The following is a 23,352-nucleotide window of genomic DNA, read 5'->3' as shown; positions in this document are numbered from 1 at the left end:
TTGAGCGATGCTCGTTCATGTCTATTTAGAGCGAGCAAGCGCGAGCTCGACGCTGACTTTCGTTGATTTCAAGGCCACAGGTGTCGCTGTTAAGCAGCATTTCTGAATCTTACAAATAGTCCCTTTAAGCTTACTGACGAGCCTGGAGGGCACTATGGTGTTGAACGCTGAGCTGTAATCCACGAACAGCATCCTCACATAGGTGTCCCTTCCTTCCAGGTGGGAGAGGGCGGTGTGTAGCATCCAATAGTACGTTCAATATAATATATCCGCATGTTCAGATTTTTCATTACAATTCTGCAAAACTATTTTAAATTAAAAATATATATTAAGACTACATCTTCTGCAAAAAACAAAAAGGCTAGTAAAAAAGTGAGTTTGTACTCCATTTTAATGTTTTTATTTAAATTACTATTATTTATTTATTTATAATAACCCCTGGTAGGTTTTGTGTTTTATGTTACTTTTTTTTAAATTTAATTTTATGTTTGTAGTTATCCCCTAATTTCCCCTATATGTATCGTTTACCTGTATCGGGTTAATTGATCTTTGTATTGTTCACAAATTTAAAATAAAGTCTATTTAAAAAAATAAATTATATATATACAAATACTTCTTCTTCTATCTTTCCTATCCAATTGTGCCTTGTATGTTAAGAGGCTTTATTGAGTTTAGGTTACTATGCCTTAATGTTTCTCCTTTGTTATTGGAAAAATAAATAAATAAATAAAATAATACTTTTCCCCAGATTCTAACTACTCACTTGTAATAATAATAATAATAATAATAATAATAATAATGATAATAGTAATAATAATTTAAAAATATTTAGTATTTCCATTTTCTGCTACTTTCTACTTCTACTCCACTACATCTCAGAGGTAAATATTGTACTTTTTACTTCACTATATTTGTCCGACAGCTTTATTTACTTTTCAGATTACAGTTTTAGTCGCAGCTCCATCAGTTTAGCAACCAGTCTGGTGAAGATTATGGTGTTGAAACTAATTGGGTTAAAAATCTGGCTACAAGTCCATCAATTCTACTGTCTTTTTTATTAAACATTACAGCTGCATTCATTGATTTTTCTTGTCCACTTGGGGGCAGCAAACCAATCTGAAAAAAAAACTACAATGAGCCGCTCTCATGGCTTCACCAAATAAATCCAATTAATCGCATGAAAAAACGTTTCAGCCCTGTATTCACTCATGACTATAGTTGTGTTCTAACTATATAGTATTATTTGTTTAGGCTGAATCAAATTACAATTTAAAAAGATTAAGTAGACCAAGTTTATTAATAGAACAAACCTTTGTAGTGTTTATAACATCCATTTACTAGCACATCTCACTGGCAGTTATACAGTGTATGAAAATACAGAGGCAAAAAGTGAGTATTGATTATTATTATTAGCAGTATGTCAAACTAGCTGATAATCCATTTTGTGCAACTCAAGACTAAATGGACAGAAAACATGTGATATGAGGACCACCAGTAAAGCAAAAAGCTTTGGATGCATATTATCTAATATTGTACTATTATACCACAGCCACATTTTAGGATAATATTTAAAACAGTGAAATGACAACTTGAGCAGCTTTTCTTGGTTGTCAGAATGATAATTTTGACATGCCTCTATAGGTGGATTTAAGAAATACTGGCAAAACTACAGTTGAACATGCTAAATAGTCTGCATCTGAATAAAAAAAGGATGTTTTCTTTACGAGTTTTGAATTTGTTCTCGGCAATGCTGCATATGATGAGTTATGAAAGTCAGTCAGATGAAAGCATGAGTTTAAAAAACATATAGAGTTCATTCCATGTCTGCTAAGGGGAGACTTCAGCCTTGGCTGTGATGATATATATATATATATATATATACATATATATATATATATATATATACACACACTACATTTACAAGAAAATACAAAGCTCAACTCATTTCATGAAGTCTAGGGTGAGAGCTTGGCCTTGGCCGGGGCGACTGAGAGTTTCAGTCGACAACATAGATGGTACACGAGGACAGGTCTGATGTTCTGATCTCTTATGCCATAAATGAGAGAACTCAGACATCTGGGGAAGATGAAAATAAGCACATAAAAAACAATGTGGATGCGCACAAACACTATCCTCGTCACAATGTTTGACATGGCTACAAGGAAAGAGAGGTGTATAGTTGACAAGAGACTGAGGCCCAGCTGCACCAGATGCAGCAGCAGAGTATTACGAGCCTTCTGGGCTGAAGCTTTGTTTGTGGAGGCTGACCTGGCTGCTATCATCACACCTATATAGGAAGAAATGACTGCCAAACCAGCTGATACAAACAGAGAATAAGTGTAGGCTTTATCATAAAGACCAGAAATTGGGCCAAGAAGTATGTTTACTTTGGCACAATACTTTTTCATCTGCAGGCTCTCTAGGTTGTCAAATGGAAAATCTAACAGTAAAATAACTTGTGTGAGGACATATAGTGAACTGAAGGACCAAACCACAGTGATAGCCACTGCTGTGTTTCTGATGGTGATGATGGTAGCGTGCCTCAGTGGGTAGCACACAGCCACATATCTCTCCAGAGACATCACCACCAGTGTGAGAGGGGAGATTACTATTGTGAGACTGGCTAACATGACGAGAACGCCACATACAGGATATGTCAGTTTTACTCTACAAGCAGCCAGGAGGTACAGTAACTGACTCACTGCCATCTGTACAGTGTCTGCAAAAAGGAGGTTAAACAAAAGAATGTAACGGGAGGTCTCACAAAACACCAATTTACTCCTCAAGGTGAATAACATGGTCCCATTAATGAAGATACACACACAGCATGGTACTGTAGTCAGAGTGGAAAATAACACTCTTTCCAGTAAGCCTTGATACTGCTGTCCAGCAGTGATGTTGGTCTGAGATTGAGTTGCGTGTGACATTTCAGAGAAGCATTTAAGACATGAGAAATTTATCCTGTTGATGTCATTGTAATAATATTAATAACAAGTGTATTTAGTATAGGACCTTTCATAGAACACAATTCACAAAGTGCTTTACAAGAACAAAAATGAATTAAAAACAGTAAAACCATCAAACAATAAAATTGTAATAAATAAATCTTTTCCTGTTTGTATTGTGAGAACAATGAAAATCCAACATCCTTTAAGCACAGATGCCCGTTGAGTCACATCATCCAGGTCTGTGCTTGTTTCCATGTAAGCAGAACTGGTCTGCAGGTGTTACCTGCCCTCAAACTGTGTATATCAGCTTTGCCCTGCCCTAAACCATGTTCATGTGACCCCATCACATGTCAGCATGGTTAACAGAGTAGTAATAGGTAATGTAATCTCTGCCCTATTATTTCCCAATACCCCTGTCCATGTGATCGTGTCTTACATAGTTTAAACTTAGTACACAAGTAAGTAAACTTTATTTTTATCGTGCCCCTCAACAGCTGATTAGACTGTTGTCAGGCCATTAAATAGGCGTTATCAGTGGCTATAAGCCCCATAGATGTGAGCCAATAGATGCCTACTACACTAGGGTGACCATATTTTCAAACCCCCAAAACGGGGACACTTAAGTGAACCGCACATCCACGCGCTAATATGCACACACTATAGGCGTTTTCATCAGGATGGCTAACTTGGCGCACCTGTGGCGCATCTGAAAACGGAGTGGGATCAGAAAGAAGGTATTATTATAGGTGGATGCGTTAGAGACTGTGACAATCATGACTTATCACATTCACTACTTTCACCCCCTTTAATCACAGGACTATCCCCGTCATGACGCACTGACAGTTTGGGAGTCCTGTAGAGAGTTTCCCTCAGAGGAAATGTATTGTTGTCTGGGCCTTCGTACGTTATTTTTCAACTTGTTTTGTCTCAGGCTAAAATTAAAATTGTGGAGCTCAGAGGACAGTTTGTCCAGGAGACACCGGTTGTCCACTGGTGGAGACACCGGTGGAGACACCGGGTGAAAGACAGAACGGACAATCCCTGAGGGAGTTATAAGCGGAGCGAAATGCCTCTTGATTCGCAGAGGGAACTGTGTAGAATAATTAATCAAAACGACACGTTTGATGTGCACATAAGTACGGAGGGTTCTGTGGTTCAAAACTACACTATAAGTAACCAGCGGATATCTGTTGTGTCCATGCGTAATGTTGGCTTGACCGCGCGCAAAACCACTCTCTACAGAGACTGCAGTGGTGCGCTGTGCTGGCTCTCTATATACTTATCTCATGCACACACATTAATTAATGAGTCGGACATGATAAACATCTATGTCAGTATAATATTATTATTTTAATTGTGGTGAAAACTGGGACAATCTGTTAGTGACTGTTGAAAACCGGGACATTTGAGTGTTTTACAGATATGTGTCAGGACTCGGGACACGTCAGCTTGAAACCGGGACTGTCCCGGAAAAACCGGGACGTCTGGTAACCGTATACTACACCCACTAGTAGGTTTTATCATCTATTCACATGATAGATCACCGAAAGAAGGTATAAAAGAACACAACGGCGACCTCTAGCGACCGTAAAAGACAAAGCTCCTATCTGCGTCCCCAACACACCTCAGCTGGCCCCTTTCGACGTGAAGGAGTAGCGTCTCTACTCCGATCTCTAAGGCTGAGCCCAGCCACCCTACAAAGGATGCTCATTTCGGCCGCCTGTGTCCGCCATCTCATTCTTTCGGTCATTACCAAAAGCTCATGAACATAAGTGAGGGTTGGAACGTAGATGGACCGGGAAATCGAGAGCTTTGCCTTATAGCTCAGCTCCCTCTTCACCAAAACGGTCCGGTTCAGCGCCCGCATAACTGCAGACGCTGCACCGAACCGCCTGACCCGCTCCATTTTACCCTCACTCGTGAACAAGACCCCGAGATACTTGAACTCCCTCAGACTTGGAGGTACTGATTCTCATCCCGACTGCTTCACACTCGGCTGCAAACCGCCCCAGTGCGTGCTGAAGGTCACGGTTTGATGAAGCCAACAGACAGGCCCGCCGTCAGGCGGGGGCAAAGGGTACAGCTGTCCCCGGGCCCAAGGCCAGGGGGGGGACCCATGCAAAGGTTTATGGTTGACCCTTAAATGGGATCAAGAACAACACTTTACTTATTGAGATATTTCACTGACAGTACAAGTTAAATGTATTTTCATGATAAATAAATGTATTGGTATCATTAGAACACCTTTCAACTTATCATTTCATACCCCCACCCCCCCACTGTTATTGTGAAAATGCGGTTGAAACAGGATCCGGAAAGCGGCGAGGTCCGCGCATGGGTCCGCACATGGGTCCGCGCAGCGCACGGAGGAAATGCGCCAGGAGAGTTGCAACGGTGATCCTTCCACACCGGGCGTCATTCACCCGTCGAGTTGAATCTTCCGGGCAGACTGAGTGGCCAACCGACCCTTACCGTGGAGAAACACCGGAGCCTGATCCGTGTCCTAACAGCTGATCAATGAGTGATGACGCGACCTCCAGAGGGTCGGACTCATACACGGATTCAGATGTCCCAAATCATAAATATAAATAAGAAATAATGGAACTTCCTGCTGTATATGATAAAGTATGATGATAGTGAAGCTGAAAATGAAGACAGTAGTTTAATTTAAAATCAATACACGGGCTGGATAAGACCTGTGACCCTTAAAGTAACCGTGTTTAATTCCATTGAATAAGAGTGCATTTATACATTAACCATCATTGTTGCATTGATAAACCTTACAGTGAGGGTATCAATAAATAAATAAATAAAACGACACGGTCGTAGGCCTTCTCCAAGTCTACAAAACACATGTAGACTGGATGAGCAAACTCCCATGACCCCCGCAAGGGTAAAGAGCTGGTCCACTGTTCCCCGGCCAGGACGGAATCCACATTACTCCTCCTGGACCTGAGGTTCGACAATCGGTTGGAGCCTCCTTTCCAGCATCCTAGAATGAACTTTCTCGGGGAGGATGAGCAGTGTGATACCCAGATAATCTGAGCACACCCTCCAACCGCCTTTTTAAAAATGGGAACCACCACCCCGGTCTGTCATTCCACAGGTACTGACCCCGAACTCTACACGACACTGAAGAGGCAAGTCAACCAAGACAGTTCAACAATGTCCTCAACCTTAAGCATCTCAGGGCGAATCTCATCTACCCCTGGTGCCTTACCGCTGAGGAGCTTTTTGACTACCTCAGCGACCTCTTCCAAGGATATGGACAAGCCTTCCCCCGAGTCTTCAATCTCGGTGTCTACGTCCTCTACGGAGGACGTGTTGGTCGGGTTCAGGAGTTCTTGAAAATGGTCAAACACCAAGTACACTTAAGAACCACCCTATGCTTGAACATGGTGTTCGTTATGGCCAATCCATGACTACCACAGAAGTTCAACAACAAAGATCAGGCAGGCCATTCCTCCCAATCACCCCACTCCGGGTTTCTCCATCTTTGCCCATGTGTCTGTTGAAGTTCCCAAGCAGACCTATACTTTCTTTTCTGATTGTTAGGAGCTTGTCTTGTCTGAGTCTGTGTTTCAGTCTTGTGCTGTTTTATTCTGTAATGTTATGTTATATTATTATGTGTGTGTGTGTTTTTGTCTTGTCCTGTTTATTCTCACACTGTCACATTTTCAGTGTGTTTGTGAACCCCAGGAATAATAGCTGCTGCAATGCTGTAGCTAATGGGGATGTTAATAAACTAAATAAATAAAATGACCCTGCCAATCACAACATGCAGAAATTTAAAAAAAGACATACACAAACTGCTCTTTCTGTGATCAATATTTACAATCACTTTTGTTCTCAAACCAAGAAACTCTGGCAAAACAAAAACGGATTTGTCATTGATTTGAGCATATTTTTTATGCTAAATGCAGTACCTGTGAGGGTTTATGGACAATATTTATAATTGTTTTCTGTTGTTAATTGATTTCAAATACTAAATATATACATATATTTGCATAAGGCAGCATATTTGCCCAATCCCATGTTGAGAAGAGTATTAAATACGTGACAAATCTCCCTTTAAGGTACATCTTGAAAGGATAGAAAATGTACGATTAAATATTTTAATGGATTGACAGCTCTGGAGGAATTTGCCCTGGAATGATGAAAGATGCAAATACACCATACATTTTAGGATACAATTTAAAACAGTGAAATGATAACAACTTGAGCAGCTTTCGTTGGTTGACAGAATGATAATTTTGACATACCTCTTTAGGTGGATTTTAAGAAATACGGACAAAACTACAGTTGAACATCGTTATGCTAAGTATTCATTAGCAAAATTAGTTTTGAATTTGTTTCTTGTGAATGCTGCATATGCTGAGTTATGAAGGCCAGTCAGATGACAGCATGAGTTTAACAAACATCAAACATATAGAGTTCATTCCATGTATGCTAAGGTGAGACATATGATGATATATATATATACACACACTACATTTACAGGAAAATACAAAGCTCAACTCATTTCATGAAGTCTAGGGTGAGAGCTTGGCCTTGGCCGGGGCGACTGAGAGTTTCAGTCGACAACATAGATGGTACACGAGGACAGGTCTGATGTTCTGATCTCTTATGCCATAAATGAGAGAAATCAGACATCTGGGGAAGATGAAAATAAGCACATAAAAAACAATCTGGATGCGCACAAACACTATCCTCGTCACAATGTTTGACATGGCTACAAGGAAAGATTGGTGTATAGTTGACAAGAGACTGAGGCCCAGCTGCACCAGATGCAGCAGCAGAGTATTACGAGCCTTCTGGGCTGAAGCTTTGTTTGTGGAGGCTGACCTGGCTGCTATCATCACACCTATATAGGAAGAAATGACTGCTAAACCAGCTGATACAAACAGAAAATAAGTGTAGGCTTTATCATAAAGACCAGAAATTGGGCCAAGAAGTATGTTTACTTTGCCACAATACTTTTCCATCTGCAGGCTCTCCAGGTTGTCAAATGGAAAATCTAACAGTAAAATAACTTGTGTGAGGACATGTAGTGAACTGAAGGACCAAACCACAGTGATAGCCACTGCTGTGTTTCTGATGGTGATGATGGTAGCGTGCCTCAGTGGGTAGCACACAGCCACATATCTCTCCAGAGACATCACCACCAGTGTGAGAGGGGAGATTACTATTGTGAGACTGGCCAACATGGTGAGAACGCCACATACAGGATATGTCAGTTTTGCTCTACAAGCAGACAGGAGGTACAGTAACTGACTCACTGCCATCTGTACAGTGTCTGCAAAAAGGAGGTTAAACAGAAGAATGTAACGGGAGGTCTCACGAAACACCAATTTACTCCTCAAGGTGAATAACATGGTCCCATTAATGAAGAGAAACACACAGCATGGTACTGTAGTCAGAGTGGAAAATAACACTCTTTCCACTAACCCCAGCCCAACAGTGATGTTGGTCTGAGATTGAGTTGCGTGTGACATTTCAGAGAAGCATTTAAGACATGAGAAATTTATCCTGTTGATGTCATTGTAATAATATTAATAACAAGTGTATTTAGTATAGGACCTTTCATAGAACACAATTCACAAAGTGCTTTACAAGAACAAAAATGAATTAAAAACAGTAAAACCATCAAACAATAAACAAATTGTAATAAATAAATCTCTTCCAGTTTGTATTGTGAGAACAATGAAAATCCAACATCCTTTAAGCACAGATGCCCGTTGAGTCACATCATCCAGGTCTGTGCTTGTTTCCATGTAAGCAGAACTGGTCTGCAGTTGTTACCTGCCCTCAAACTGTGTATATCAGCTTTGCCCTGCCCTAAACCATGTTCACGTGACCCCATCACATGTCAGCATGGTTAACAGAGTAGTAATAGGTAATGTAATCTCTGCCCTATTATTCCCCAATACCCCTGTCCATGTGATCGTGTCTTACATAGTTTAAACTTAGTACACAAGTAAGTAAACTTTATTTCTATCGTGCCCCTCAACAGCTGATTAGACTGTTGTCAGGCCATTAAATAGGCGTTATCAGTGGCTATAAGCCCCATAGATGTGGGCCAATAGATGCCTACTACACTAGGGTGACCATATTTTCAAACCCCCAAAACGGGGACACTTAAGTGAACCGCACATCCACGCGCTAATATGCACACACTATAGGCGTTTTCATCAGGATGGCTAACTTGGCGCACCTGTGGCGCATTTGAAAACGGAGTGGGATCAGAAAGAAGGTATTATTATAGGTGGATGCGTTAGAGACTGTGACAATCATGACTTATCACATTCACTACTTTCACCCCCTTTAATCACAGGACTATCCCCGTCATGACGCACTGACAGTTTGGGAGTCCTGTAGAGAGTTTCCCTCAGAGGAAATGTATTGTTGTCTGGGCCTTCGTACGTTATTTTTCAACTTGTTTTGTCTCAGGCTAAAATTAAAATTGTGGAGCTCAGAGGACAGTTTGTCCAGGAGACACCGGTTGTCCACTGGTGGAGACACCGGTGGAGACACCGGGTGAAAGACAGAACGGACAATCCCTGAGGGAGTTATAAGCGGAGCGAAATGCCTCTTGATTCGCAGAGGGAACTGTGTAGAATAATTAATCAAAACGACACGTTTGATGTGCACATAAGTACGGAGGGTTCTGTGGTTCAAAACTACACTATAAGTAACCAGCGGATATCTGTTGTGTCCATGCGTAATGTTGGCTTGACCGCGCGCAAAACCACTCTCTACAGAGACTGCAGTGGTGCGCTGTGCTGGCTCTCTATATACTTATCTCATGCACACACATTAATTAATGAGTCGGACATGATAAACATCTATGTCAGTATAATATTATTATTTTAATTGTGGTGAAAACTGGGACAATCTGTTAGTGACTGTTGAAAACCGGGACATTTGAGTGTTTTACAGATATGTGTCAGGACTCGGGACACGTCAGCTTGAAACCGGGACTGTCCCGGAAAAACCGGGACGTCTGGTAACCGTATACTACACCCACTAGTAGGTTTTATCATCTATTCACATGATAGATCACCGAAAGAAGGTATAAAAGAACACAACGGCGACCTCTAGCGACCGTAAAAGACAAAGCTCCTATCTGCGTCCCCAACACACCTCAGCTGGCCCCTTTCGACGTGAAGGAGTAGCGTCTCTACTCCGATCTCTAAGGCTGAGCCCAGCCACCCTACAAAGGATGCTCATTTCGGCCGCCTGTGTCCGCCATCTCATTCTTTCGGTCATTACCAAAAGCTCATGAACATAAGTGAGGGTTGGAACGTAGATGGACCGGGAAATCGAGAGCTTTGCCTTATAGCTCAGCTCCCTCTTCACCAAAACGGTCCGGTTCAGCGCCCGCATAACTGCAGACGCTGCACCGAACCGCCTGACCCGCTCCATTTTACCCTCACTCGTGAACAAGACCCCGAGATACTTGAACTCCCTCAGACTTGGAGGTACTGATTCTCATCCCGACTGCTTCACACTCGGCTGCAAACCGCCCCAGTGCGTGCTGAAGGTCACGGTTTGATGAAGCCAACAGACAGGCCCGCCGTCAGGCGGGGGCAAAGGGTACAGCTGTCCCCGGGCCCAAGGCCAGGGGGGGGACCCATGCAAAGGTTTATGGTTGACCCTTAAATGGGATCAAGAACAACACTTTACTTACTGAGTTATATCACTGACAGTACAAGTTAAATGTATTTTCATGATAAATAAATGTATTGGTATCATTAGAACACCTTTCAACTTATCATTTCATACCCACACCCCCCACTGTTATTGTGAAAATGCGGTTGAAACAGGATCCGGAAAGCGGCGAGGTCCGCGCATGGGTCCGCGCAGCGCACGGAGGAAATGCGCCAGGAGAGTTGCAACGGTGATCCTTCCACACCGGGCGTCATTCACCCGCCGAGTTGAATCTTCCGGGCAGACTGAGTGGCCGACCGACCCCACCGTGGAGAAACACCGGAGCCTGATCCGTGTCCTAACAGCTGATCAATGAGTGATGACGCGACCTCCAGAGGGTCGGACTCCTACACGGATTCAGATGTCCCAAATCATAAATATAAATAAGAAATAATGGAACTTCCTGCTGTATATGATAAAGTATGATGATAGTGAAGCTGAAAATGAAGACAGTAGTTTAATTTAAAATCAATACACGGGCTGGATAAGACCTGTGACCCTTAAAGTAACCGTGTTTATTTCCATTGAATAAGAGTGCATTTATACATTAACCATCATTGTTGCATTGATAAACCTTACAGTGAGGGTATCAATAAATAAATAAATAAAACGACACGGTCGTAGGCCTTCTCCAAGTCCACAAAACACATGTAGACTGGATGAGCAAACTCCCATGACCCATCCATGAGCCCCGCAAGGGTAAAGAGCTGGTCCACTGTTCCCCGGCCAGGACGGAATCCACATTACTCCTCCTGGACCTGAGGTTCGACAATCGGTTGGAGCCTCCTTTCCAGCATCCTAGAATGAACTTTCTCGGGGAGGATGAGCAGTGTGATACCCAGATAATCTGAGCACACCCTCCAACCGCCTTTTTAAAAATGGGAACCACCACCCCGGTCTGTCATTCCACAGGTACTGACCCCGAACTCCACACGACACTGAAGAGGCAAGTCAACCAAGACAGTTCAACAATGTCCTCAACCTTAAGCATCTCAGGGCGAATCTCATCTACCCCTGGTGCCTTACCGCTGAGGAGCTTTTTGACTACCTCAGCAACCTCTTCCAAGGATATGGACAAGCCTTCCCCCGAGTCTTCAAACTCGGTGTCTACGTCCTCTACGGAGGACGTGTTGGTCGGGTTCAGGAGTTCTTCAAAATGCTCGACCACAAAGTTAGTCATCATTGACTTTGTGGTCAAACACCAAGTGCACTTAAGAACCACCCTATGCTTGAACATGGTGTTCGTTATGGCCAATCCATGACTACCACAGAAGTTCAACAACAAAGATCAGGCAGGCCATTCCTCCCAATCACCCCACTCCGGGTTTCTCCATCTTTGCCCATGTGTCTGTTGAAGTTCACAAGCAGACCTATACTTTCTTTTCTGATTGTTAGGAGCTTGTCTTGTCTGAGTCTGTGTTTCAGTCTTGTGCTGTTGTATTCTGTAATGTTATGTTATATTATTCTGTGTGTGTGTGTTTTTGTCTTGTCCTGTTTATTCTCACAATGTCACATTTTCAGTGTGTTTGTGAACCCCAGGAATAATAGCTGCTGCAATGCTGTAGCTAATGGGGATGTTAATAAACTAAATAAATAAAATGACCCTGCCAATCACAACATGCAGAAATTTAAAAAAAGACATACACAAACTGCTCTTTCTGTGATCAATATTTACAATCACTTTTGTTCTCAAACCAAGAAACTCTGGCAAAACAAAAACGGATTTGTCATTGATTTGAGCATATTTTTTATGCTAAATGCAGTACCTGTGAGGGTTTATGGACAATATTTATAATTGTTTTCTGTTGTTAATTGATTTCAAATACTAAATATATACATACATTTGCATAAGGCAGCATATTTGCCCACTCCCATGTTGAGAAGAGTATTAAATACTTGACAAATCTCCCTTTAAGGTACATCTTGAACGGATAGAAAATGTACGATTAAATATTTGAATTGATTGACAGCTCTGGAGGAATTTGCCCTGGAATGATGAAAGTTGCAAATACACCATACATTTTAGGATACAATTTAAAACAGTGAAATGATAACAACTTGAGCAGCTTTCGTTGGTTGACAGAATGATAATTTTGACATACCTCTTTAGGTGGATTTTAAGAAATACGGACAAAACTACAGTTGAACATCGTTATGCTAAGTATTCATTAGCAAAATTAGTTTTGAATTTGTTTCTTGTGAATGCTGCATATGCTGAGTTATGAAGGCCAGTCAGATGACGGCATGAGTTTAACAAACATCAAACATATAGAGTTCATTCCATGTATGCTAAGGTGAGACATATGATGATATATACAGTATATATACACACACTACATTTACAGGAAAATACAAAGCTCAACTCATTTCATGAAGTCTAGGGTGAGAGCTTGGCCTTGGCCGGGGCGACTGAGAGTTTCAGTCGACAACATAGATGGTACACGAGGACAGGTCTGATGTTCTGATCTCTTATGCCATAAATGAGAGAAATCAGACATCTGGGGAAGATGAAAATAAGCACATAAAAAACAATCTGGATGCGCACAAACACTATCCTCGTAACAATGTTTGACATGGCTACAAGGAAAGATTGGTGTATAGTTGACAAGAGACTGAGGCCCAGCTGCACCAGATGCAGCAGCAGAGTATTACGAGCCTTCTGGGCTGAAGCTTTGTTTGTGGAGGCTGACCTGGCTGCTATCATCACACCTATATAGGAAGAAATGACTGCTAAACCAGCTGATACAAACAGAAAATAAGTGTAGGCTTTATCATAAAGACCAGAAATTGGGCCAAGAAGTATGTTTACTTTGCCACAATACTTTTCCATCTGCAGGCTCTCCAGGTTGTCAAATGGAAAATCTAACAGTAAAATAACTTGTGTGAGGACATGTAGTGAACTGAAGGACCAAACCACAGTGATAGCCACTGCTGTGTTTCTGATGGTGATGATGGTAGCGTGCCTCAGTGGGTAGCACACAGCCACATATCTCTCCAGAGACATCACCACCAGTGTGAGAGGGGAGATTACTATTGTGAGATCGGCCAACATGACGAGAACGCCACATACAGGATATGTCAGTTTTACTCTACAAGCAGACAGGAGGTACAGTAACTGACTCACTGCCATCTGTACAGTGTCTGCAAAAAGGAGGTTAAACAGAAGAATGTAACGGGAGGTCTCACGAAACACCAATTTACTCCTCAAGGTGAATAACATGACCCCATTAATGAAGAGAAACACACAGCATGGTACTGTAGTCACAGCGGAAAATAACACTCTTTCCACTAACCCCAGCCCAACAGTGATGTTGGTCTGAGATTGAGTTGCGTGTGACATTTCAGAGAAGCATTTAAGACATGAGAAATTTATCCTGTTGATGTCATTGTAATAATATTAATAACAAGTGTATTTAGTATAGGACCTTTCATAGAACACAATTCACAAAGTGCTTTACAAGAACAAAAATGAATTAAAAACAGTAAAACCATCAAACAATAAACAAATTGTAATAAATAAATCTTTTCCTGTTTGTATTGTGAGAACAATGAAAATCCAACATCCTTTAAGCACAGATGCCCGTTGAGTCACATCATCCAGGTCTGTGCTTGTTTCCATGCAAGCAGAACTGGTCTGCAGGTGTTACCTGCCCTCAAACTGTGTATATCAGCTTTGCCCTGCCCTAAACCATGTTCACGTGACCCCATCACATGTCAGCATGGTTAACAGGTAATGTAATCACTGCCCTATTATTTCCCAATACCCCTGTCCATGTGATCGTGTCTTACATAGTTTAAACTTAGTACACAAGTAAGTAAACTTTATTTCTATCGTGCCCCTCAACAGCTGATTAGACTGTTGTCAGGCCATTAAATAGGCGTTATCAGTGGCTATAAGCCCCATAGATGTGGGCCAATAGATGCCTACTACACTAGGTCGACCATATTTTCAAACCCCCAAAACGGGGACACTTAAGTGAACCGCACATCCACGCGCTAATATGCACACACCATAGGCGTTTTCATCAGGATGGCTAACTTGGCGCACCTGTGGCGCATTTGAAAACGGAGTGGGATCAGAAAGAAGGTATTATTATAGGTGGATGCGTTAGAGACTGTGACAATCATGACTTATCACATTCACTATTTTCACCCCCTTTAATCACAGGACTATCCCCGTCATGACGCACTGACAGTTTGGGAGTCCTGTAGAGAGTTTCCCTCAGAGGAAATGTATTGTTGTCTGGGCCTTCGTACATTATTTTTCAACTTGTTTTGTCTCAGGCTAAAATTAAAATTGTGGAGCTCAGAGGACAGTTTGTCCAGGAGACACCGGTTGTCCACTGGTGGAGACACCGGTGGAGACACCGGGTGAAAGACAGAACGGACAATCCCTGAGGGAGTTATAAGCAGAGCGAAATGCCTCTTGATTCGCAGAGGGAACTGTGTAGAATAATTAATCAAAACGACACGTTTGATGTGCACATAAGTACGGAGGGTTCTGTGGTTCAAAACTACACTAGAAGTAACCAGCGGATATCTGTTGTGTCCATGCGTAATGTTGGCTTGACCGCGCGCAAAACCACTCTCTACAGAGACTGCAGTGGTGCGCTGTGCTGGCTCTCTATATACTTATCTCATGCACACACATTAATTAATGAGTCGGACATGATAAACATCTATGTCAGTATAATATTATTATTTTAATGGTGGTGAAAACTGGGACAATCTGTTAGTGACTGTTGAAAACCGGGACATTTGAGTGTTTTACAGATATGTGTCAGGACTCGGGACACGTCAGCTTGAAACCGGGACTGTCCCGGAAAAACCGGGACGTCTGGTAACCGTATACTACACCCACTAGTAGGTTTTATCATCTATTCACATGATAGATCACCGAAAGAAGGTATAAAAGAACACAACGGCGACCTCTAGCGACCGTAAAAGACAAAGCTCCTATCTGAGTCCCCAACACACCTCAGCTGGCCCCTTTCGACGTGAAGGAGTAGCGTCTCTACTCCGATCTCTAAGGCTGAGCCCAGCCACCCTACAAAGGATGCTCATTTCGGCCGCCTGTGTCCGCCATCTCATTCTTTCTATCACTACCAAAAGCTCATGAACATAAGTGAGGGTTGGAACGTAGATGGACCGGGAAATCGAGAGCTTTGCCTTATAGCTCAACTCCCTCTTCACCACAACGGTCCGGTACAGCGCCCGCATAACTGCAGACGCTGCACCGAACCGCCTGACCCGCTCCATTTTACCCTCACTCGTGAACAAGACCCCGAGATACTTGAACTCCCTCAGACTTGGAGGTACTGATTCTAATCCCGACTGCTTCACACTCGGCTGCAAACCGCCCCAGTGCGTGCTGAAGGTCACGGTTTGATGAAGCCAACAGACAGGCCCGCCGTTAGGCGGGGGCAAAGGGTACAGCTGTCCCCGGGCCCAAGGCCAGGGGGGGGACCAATGCAAAGGTTTATGGTTGACCCTTAAATGGGATCAAGAACAACACTTTACTTACTGAGTTATATCACTGACAGTACAAGTTAAATGTATTTTCATGATAAATAAATGTATTGGTATCATTAGAACACCTTTCAACTTATCATTTCATACCCCCACCCCCCCACTGTTATTGTGAAAATGCGGTTGAAACAGGATCCGGAAAGCGGCGAGGTCCGCGCATGGGTCCGCGCAGCGCACGGAGGAAATGCGCCAGGAGAGTTGCAACGGTGATCCTTCCACACCGGGCGTCATTCACCCGTCGAGTTGAATCTTCCGGGCAGACTGAGTGGCCGACCGACCCCACCGTGGAGAAACACCGGAGCCTGATCCGTGTCCTAACAGCTGATCAATGAGTGATGACGCGACCTCCAGAGGGTCGGACTCCTACACGGATTCAGATGTCCCAAACCATAAATATAAATAAGAAATAATGGAACTTCCTGCTGTATATGATAAAGTATGATGATAGTGAAGCTGAAAATGAAGACAGTAGTTTAATTTAAAATCAATACACGGGCTGGATAAGACCTGTGACCCTTAAAGTAACCGTGTTTATTTCCATTGAATAAGAGTGCATTTATAAATTAACCATCATTGTTGCATTGATAAACCTTACAGTGAGGGTATCAATAAATAAATAAATAAAACGACACGGTCGTAAGCCTTCTCCAAGTCTACAAAACACATGTAGACTGGATGAGCAAACTCCCATGACCCATCCATGAGCCCCGCAAGGGTAAAGAGCTGGTCCACTGTTCCCCGGCCAGGACGGAATCCACATTACTCCTCCTGGATCTGAGGTTCGACAATCGGTTGGAGCCTCCTTTCCAGCATCCTAGAATGAACTTTCTCGGGGAGGATGAGCAGTGTGATACCCAGATAATCTGAGCACACCCTCCAACCGCCTTTTTAAAAATGGGAACCACCACCCCGGTCTGTCATTCCACAGGTACTGACCCCGAACTCTACACGACACTGAAGAGGCAAGTCAACCAAGACAGTTCAACAATGTCCTCAACCTTAAGCATCTCAGGGCGAATCTCATCTACCCCTGGTGCCTTACCGCTGAGGAGCTTTTTGACTACCTCAGCGACCTCTTCCAAGGATATGGACAAGCCTTCCCCCGAGTCTTCAAGCTCGGTCTCTACGTCCTCTACGGAGGACGTGTTGGTCGGGTTCAGGAGTTCTTCAAAATGCTCGACCACAAAGTCAGTCATCATTGACTTTGTGGTCAAACACTAAGTACACTTAAGAACCACCCTATGCTTGAACATGGTGTTCGTTATGGCCAATCCATGACTACCACAGAAGTTCAACAACAAAGATCAGGCAGGCCATTCCTCCCAATCACCCCACTCCAGGTTTCTCCATCTTTGCCCATGTGACCGTTGAAGTTCCCAAGCAGACCTATACTTTCTTTTCTGATTGTTAGGAGCTTGTCTTGTCTGAGTCTGTGTTTCAGTCTTGTGCTGTTTTATTCTGTAATGTTATGTTATATTATTCTGTGTGTGTGTGTTTTTGTCTTGTCCTGTTTATTCTCACACTGTCACATTTTCAGTGTGTTTGTGAACCCCAGGAATAATAGCTGCTGCAATGCTGTAGCTAATGGGGATGTTAATAAACTAAATAAATAAAATGACCCTGCCAATCACAACATGCAGAAATAAAAAAAAAGACATACACAAACTGCTCTTTCTGTGATCAATATTTACAATCAGTTTTGTTCTCACACCAATAAACTCTGTCATTGATTTGAGCATATTTTTTATGCTAAATGCAGTACCTGTGAGGGTTTATGGACAATATCTATAATTGTTTTCTGTTGTTAATTGATTTCAAATACTAAATATATACATACATTTACATAAGGCAGCATATTTGCTTTGATAAGAGTATTAAATACTTGACAAATCTCCCTTTAAGGTACATCTTGAAAGGATAGAAAATGTACGATTAAATATTTTAATGGATTGACAGCTCTGGAGGAATTTGCCCTGGAATGATGAAAGATGCAAATACACCATACATTTTAGGATACAATTTAAAACAGTGAAATGATAACAACTTGAGCAGCTTTCGTTGGTTGACAGAATGATAATTTTGACATACCTCTTTAGGTGGATTTTAAGAAATACTGACAAAACTACAGTTGAACATCGTTATGCTAAGTATTCATTAGCAAAATTAGTTTTGAATTTGTTTCTTGTGAATGCTGCATATGCTGAGTTATGAAGGCCAGTCAGATGACGGCATGAGTTTAACAAACATCAAACATATAGAGTTCATTCCATGTATGCTAAGGTGAGACATATGATGATATATATATATACACACACTACATTTACAAGAAAATACAAAGCTCAACTCATTTCATGAAGTCTAGGGTGAGACCTTGGCCTTGGCCGGGGCGACTGAGAGTTTCAGTCGACAACATAGATGGTACACGAGGACAGGTCTGATGTTCTGATCTCTTATGCCATAAATGAGAGAACTCAGACATCTGGGGAAGATGAAAATAAGCACATAAAAAACAATGTGGATGCGCACAAACACTATCCTCGTCACGATGTTTGACATGGCTACAAGGAAAGATTGGTGTATAGTTGACAAGAGACTGAGGCCCAGCTGCACCAGATGCAGCAGCAGAGTATTACGAGCCTTCTGGGCTGAAGCTTTGTTTGTGGAGGCTGACCTGGCTGCTATCATCACACCTATATAGGAAGAAATGACTGCTAAACCAGCTGATACAAACAGAAAATAAGTGTAGGCTTTATCATAAAGACCAGAAATTGGGCCAAGAAGTATGTTTACTTTGGCACAATACTTTTCCATCTGCAGGCTCTCCAGGTTGTCAAATGGAAAATCTAACAGTAAAATAACTTGTGTGAGGACATGTAGTGAACTGAAGGACCAAACCACAGTGATAGCCACTGCTGTGTTTCTGATGGTGATGATGGTAGCGTGCCTCAGTGGGTAGCACACAGCCACATATCTCTCCAGAGACATCACCACCAGTGTGAGAGGGGAGATTACTATTGTGAGACTGGCTAACATGACGAGAACGCCACATACAGGATATGTCAGTTTTACTCTACAAGCAGCCAGGAGGTACAGTAACTGACTCACTGCCATCTGTACAGTGTCTGCAAAAAGGAGGTTAAACAAAAGAATGTAACGGGAGGTCTCACAAAACACCAATTTACTCCTCAAGGTGAATAACATGACCCCATTAATGAAGAGAAACACACAGCATGGTACTGTAGTCACAGCGGAAAATAACACTCTTTCCAGTAAGCCTTGATACTGCTGTCCAGCAGTGATGTTGGTCTGAGATTGAGTTGCGTGTGACATTTCAGAGAAGCATTTAAGACATGAGAAATTTATCCTGTTGATGTCATTGTAATAATATTAATAACAAGTGTATTTAGTATAGGACCTTTCATAGAACACAATTCACAAAGTGCTTTACAAGAACAAAAATGAATTAAAAACAGTAAAACCATCAAACAATAAAATTGTAATAAATAAATCTGTTCTTGTTTGTATTGTGAGAACAATGAAAATCCAACATCCTTTAAGCACAGATGCCCGTTGAGTCACATCATCCAGGTCTGTGCTTGTTTCCATGTAAGCAGAACTGGTCTGCAGGTGTTACCTGCCCTCAAACTGTGTATATCAGCTTTGCCCTGCCCTAAACCATGTTCACGTGACCCCATCACATGTCAGCATGGTTAACAGAGTAGTAATAGGTAATGTAATCTCTGCCCTATTATTTCCCAATACCCCTGTCCATGTGATCGTGTCTTACATAGTTTAAACTTAGTACACAAGTAAGTAAACTTTATTTTTATCGTGCCCCTCAACAGCTGATTAGACTGTTGTCAGGCCATTAAATAGGCGTTATCAGTGGCTATAAGCCCCATAGATGTGAGCCAATAGATGCCTACTACACTAGGGTGACCATATTTTCAACCCCAAAAACGGGGACACTTAAGTGAACCGCATGTTCATGCACGCACACATCCACGCACGCGCACGCGCACGCGCTAATATGAATGCACTATAGGCGTTTTCATCAGGATGGCTAACTTGGCGCACCTGTGGCGCATTTGAAAACGGAGTGGGATCAGAAAGAAGGTATTATTATAGGTGGCTGCATTACAGGCTGTTACAATCATGACTCATCACATTCACTACTTTCACCCCCTTTAATCACAGGACTATCCCCGTCATGACGCACTGACAGTTTGGGAGTCCTGTAGAGAGTTTCCCTCAGAGGAAATGTATTGTTGTCTGGGCCTTCGTACGTTATCTTTCAACTTGTTTTGTCTCATGCTAAAATTAAAATTGTGGAGCTCAGAGGACAGTTTGTCCAGGAGACACCGGTTGTCCACTGGTGGAGACACCGGTGGAGACACCGGGTGAAAGACAGAACGGACAATCCCTGAGGGAGTTATAAGCAGAGCGAAATGCCTCTTGATTCGCAGAGGGAACTGTGTAGAATAATTAATCAAAACGACACGTTTGATGTGCACATAAGTACGGAGGGTTCTGTGGTTCAAAACTACACTAGAAGTAACCAGCGGATATCTGTTGTGTCCATGCGTAATGTTGGCTTGACCGCGCGCAAAACCACTCTCTACAGAGACTGCAGTGGTGCGCTGTGCTGGCTCTCTATATACTTATCTCATGCACACACATTAATTAATGAGTCGGACATGATAAACATCTATGTCAGTATAATATTATTATTTTAATTGTGGTGAAAACCGGGACAATCTGTTAGTGACTGTTGAAAACCGGGACATTTGAGTGTTTTACAGATATGTGTCAGGACTCGGGACACGTCAGCTTGAAACCGGGACTGTCCCGGAAAAACCGGGACGTCTGGTAACTGTATACTACACCCACTAGTAGGTTTTATCATCTATTCACATGATAGATCACCGAAAGAAGGTATAAAAGAACACAACGGCGACCTCTAGCGACCGTAAAAGACAAAGCTCCTATCTGCGTCCCCAACACACCTCAGCTGGCCCCTTTCGACGTGAAGGAGTAGCGTCTCTACTCCGATCTCTAAGGCTGAGCCCAGCCACCCTACAAAGGATGCTCATTTCGGCCGCCTGTGTCCGCCATCTCATTCTTTCTATCACTACCAAAAGCTCATGAACATAAGTGAAGGTTGGAACGTAGATGGACCGGGAAATCGAGAGCTTTGCCTTATAGCTCAGCTCCCTCTTCACCACAACGGTCCGGTACAGCGCCCGCATAACTGCAGACGCTGCACCGAACCGCCTGACCCGCTCCATTTTACCCTCACTCGTGAACAAGACCCCGAGATACTTGAACTCCCTCAGACTTGGAGGTACTGATTCTCATCCCGACTGCTTCACACTCGGCTGCAAACCGCCCCAGTGCGTGCTGAAGGTCACGGTTTGATGAAGCCAACAGACAGGCCCGCCGTCAGGCGGGGGCAAAGGGTACAGCTGTCCCCGGGCCCAAGGCCAGGGGGGGGACCAATGCAAAGGTTTATGGTTGACCCTTAAATGGGATCAAGAACAACACTTTACTTACTGAGTTATATCACTGACAGTACAAGTTAAATGTATTTTCATGATAAATAAATGTATTGGTATCATTAGAACACCTTTCAACTTATCATTTCATACCCCCACCCCCCACTGTTATTGTGAAAATGCGGTTGAAACAGGATCCGGAAAGCGGCGAGGTCCGCGCATGGGTCCGCGCAGCGCACGGAGGAAATGCGCCAGGAGAGTTGCAACGGTGATCCTTCCACACCGGGCGTCATTCACCCGCCGAGTTGAATCTTCCGGGCAGACTGAGTGGCCAACCGACCCCACCGTGGAGAAACACCGGAGCCTGATCCGTGTCCTAACAGCTGATCAATGAGTGATGACGCGACCTCCAGAGGGTCGGACTCCTACACGGATTCAGATGTCCCAAATCATAAATATAAATAAGAAATAATGGAACTTCCTGCTGTATATGATAAAGTATGATGATAGTGAAGCTGAAAATGAAGACAGTAGTTTAATTTAAAATCAATACACGGGCTGGATAAGACCTGTGACCCTTAAAGTAACCGTGTTTATTTCCATTGAATAAGAGTGCATTTATACATTAACCATCATTGTTGCATTGATAAACCCTACAGTGAGGGTATCAATAAATAAATACATAAAACGACACGGTCGTAGGCCTTCTCCAAGTCTACAAAACACATGTAGACTGGATGAGCAAACTCCCATGACCCATCCATGAGCCCCGCAAGGGTAAAGAGCTGGTCCACTGTTCCCCGGCCAGGACGGAATCCACATTACTCCTCCTGGATCTGAGGTTCGACAATCGGTTGGAGCCTCCTTTCCAGCATCCTAGAATGAACTTTCTCGGGGAGGATGAGCAGTGTGATACCCAGATAATCTGAGCACACCCTCCAACCGCCTTTTTAAAAATGGGAACCACCACCCCGGTCTGTCATTCCACAGGTACTGACCCCGAACTCCACACGACACTGAAGAGGCAAGTCAACCAAGACAGTTCAACAATGTCCTCAACCTTAAGCATCTCAGGGCGAATCTCATCTACCCCTGGTGCCTTACCGCTGAGGAGCTTTTTGACTACCTCAGCAACCTCTTCCAAGGATATGGACAAGCCTTCCCCCGAGTCTTCAAACTCGGTGTCTACGTCCTCTACGGAGGACGTGTTGGTCGGGTTCAGGAGTTCTTCAAAATGCTCGACCACAAAGTTAGTCATCATTGACTTTGTGGTCAAACACCAAGTGCACTTAAGAACCACCCTATGCTTGAACATGGTGTTCGTTATGGCCAATCCATGACTACCACAGAAGTTCAACAACAAAGATCAGGCAGGCCATTCCTCCCAATCACCCCACTCCAGGTTTCTCCATCTTTGCCCATGTGTCTGTTGAAGTTCCCAAGCAGACCTATACTTCTTTTTCTGATTGTTAGGAGCTTGTCTTGTCTGAGTCTGTGTTTCAGTCTTGTGCTGTTTTATTCTGTAATGTTATGTTATATTATTATGTGTGTGTGTGTTTTTGTCTTGTCCTGTTTATTCTCACACTGTCACATTTTCAGTGTGTTTGTGAACCCCAGGAATAATAGCTGCTGCAATGCTGTAGCTAATGGGGATGTTAATAAACTAAATA

The 23,352-nt window shown here is 43.0% G+C and overlaps 5 protein-coding genes across 8 annotated transcripts in view; all 5 read right to left on the bottom strand.

Annotated features, from left to right (window-relative positions):
* Positions 1–23,352, bottom strand: part of LOC141753168 (rap1 GTPase-activating protein 2-like) — a 467,886-nt gene that overhangs the window by 99,030 nt on the left and 345,504 nt on the right. The gene's annotated exons all lie outside the window — the stretch shown is intronic.
* Positions 1,956–2,927, bottom strand: LOC141752480 (odorant receptor 131-2-like). Its single transcript, XM_074610475.1, has one exon. The coding sequence runs from the start codon at positions 2,925–2,927 to the stop codon at positions 1,956–1,958; it is 972 nt and encodes a 323-aa protein (XP_074466576.1).
* Positions 7,481–8,233, bottom strand: LOC141752479 (odorant receptor 131-2-like). The gene has a single exon (XM_074610474.1). It carries the CDS (start codon positions 8,231–8,233, stop codon positions 7,481–7,483), a length of 753 nt encoding a protein of 250 aa, XP_074466575.1.
* On the bottom strand, positions 13,036–13,788 carry LOC141752478 (odorant receptor 131-2-like). Its single transcript, XM_074610473.1, has one exon. It carries the CDS (start codon positions 13,786–13,788, stop codon positions 13,036–13,038), a length of 753 nt encoding a protein of 250 aa, XP_074466574.1.
* On the bottom strand, positions 18,546–19,517 carry LOC141752477 (odorant receptor 131-2-like). Its single transcript, XM_074610472.1, has one exon. It carries the CDS (start codon positions 19,515–19,517, stop codon positions 18,546–18,548), a length of 972 nt encoding a protein of 323 aa, XP_074466573.1.

Source organism: Sebastes fasciatus, chromosome 16, assembly GCF_043250625.1.
Source record: "Sebastes fasciatus isolate fSebFas1 chromosome 16, fSebFas1.pri, whole genome shotgun sequence".
Classification (NCBI taxonomy): domain Eukaryota; kingdom Metazoa; phylum Chordata; class Actinopteri; order Perciformes; family Sebastidae; genus Sebastes; species Sebastes fasciatus.
This window is presented reverse-complemented; position numbering and strand designations above follow the sequence as displayed.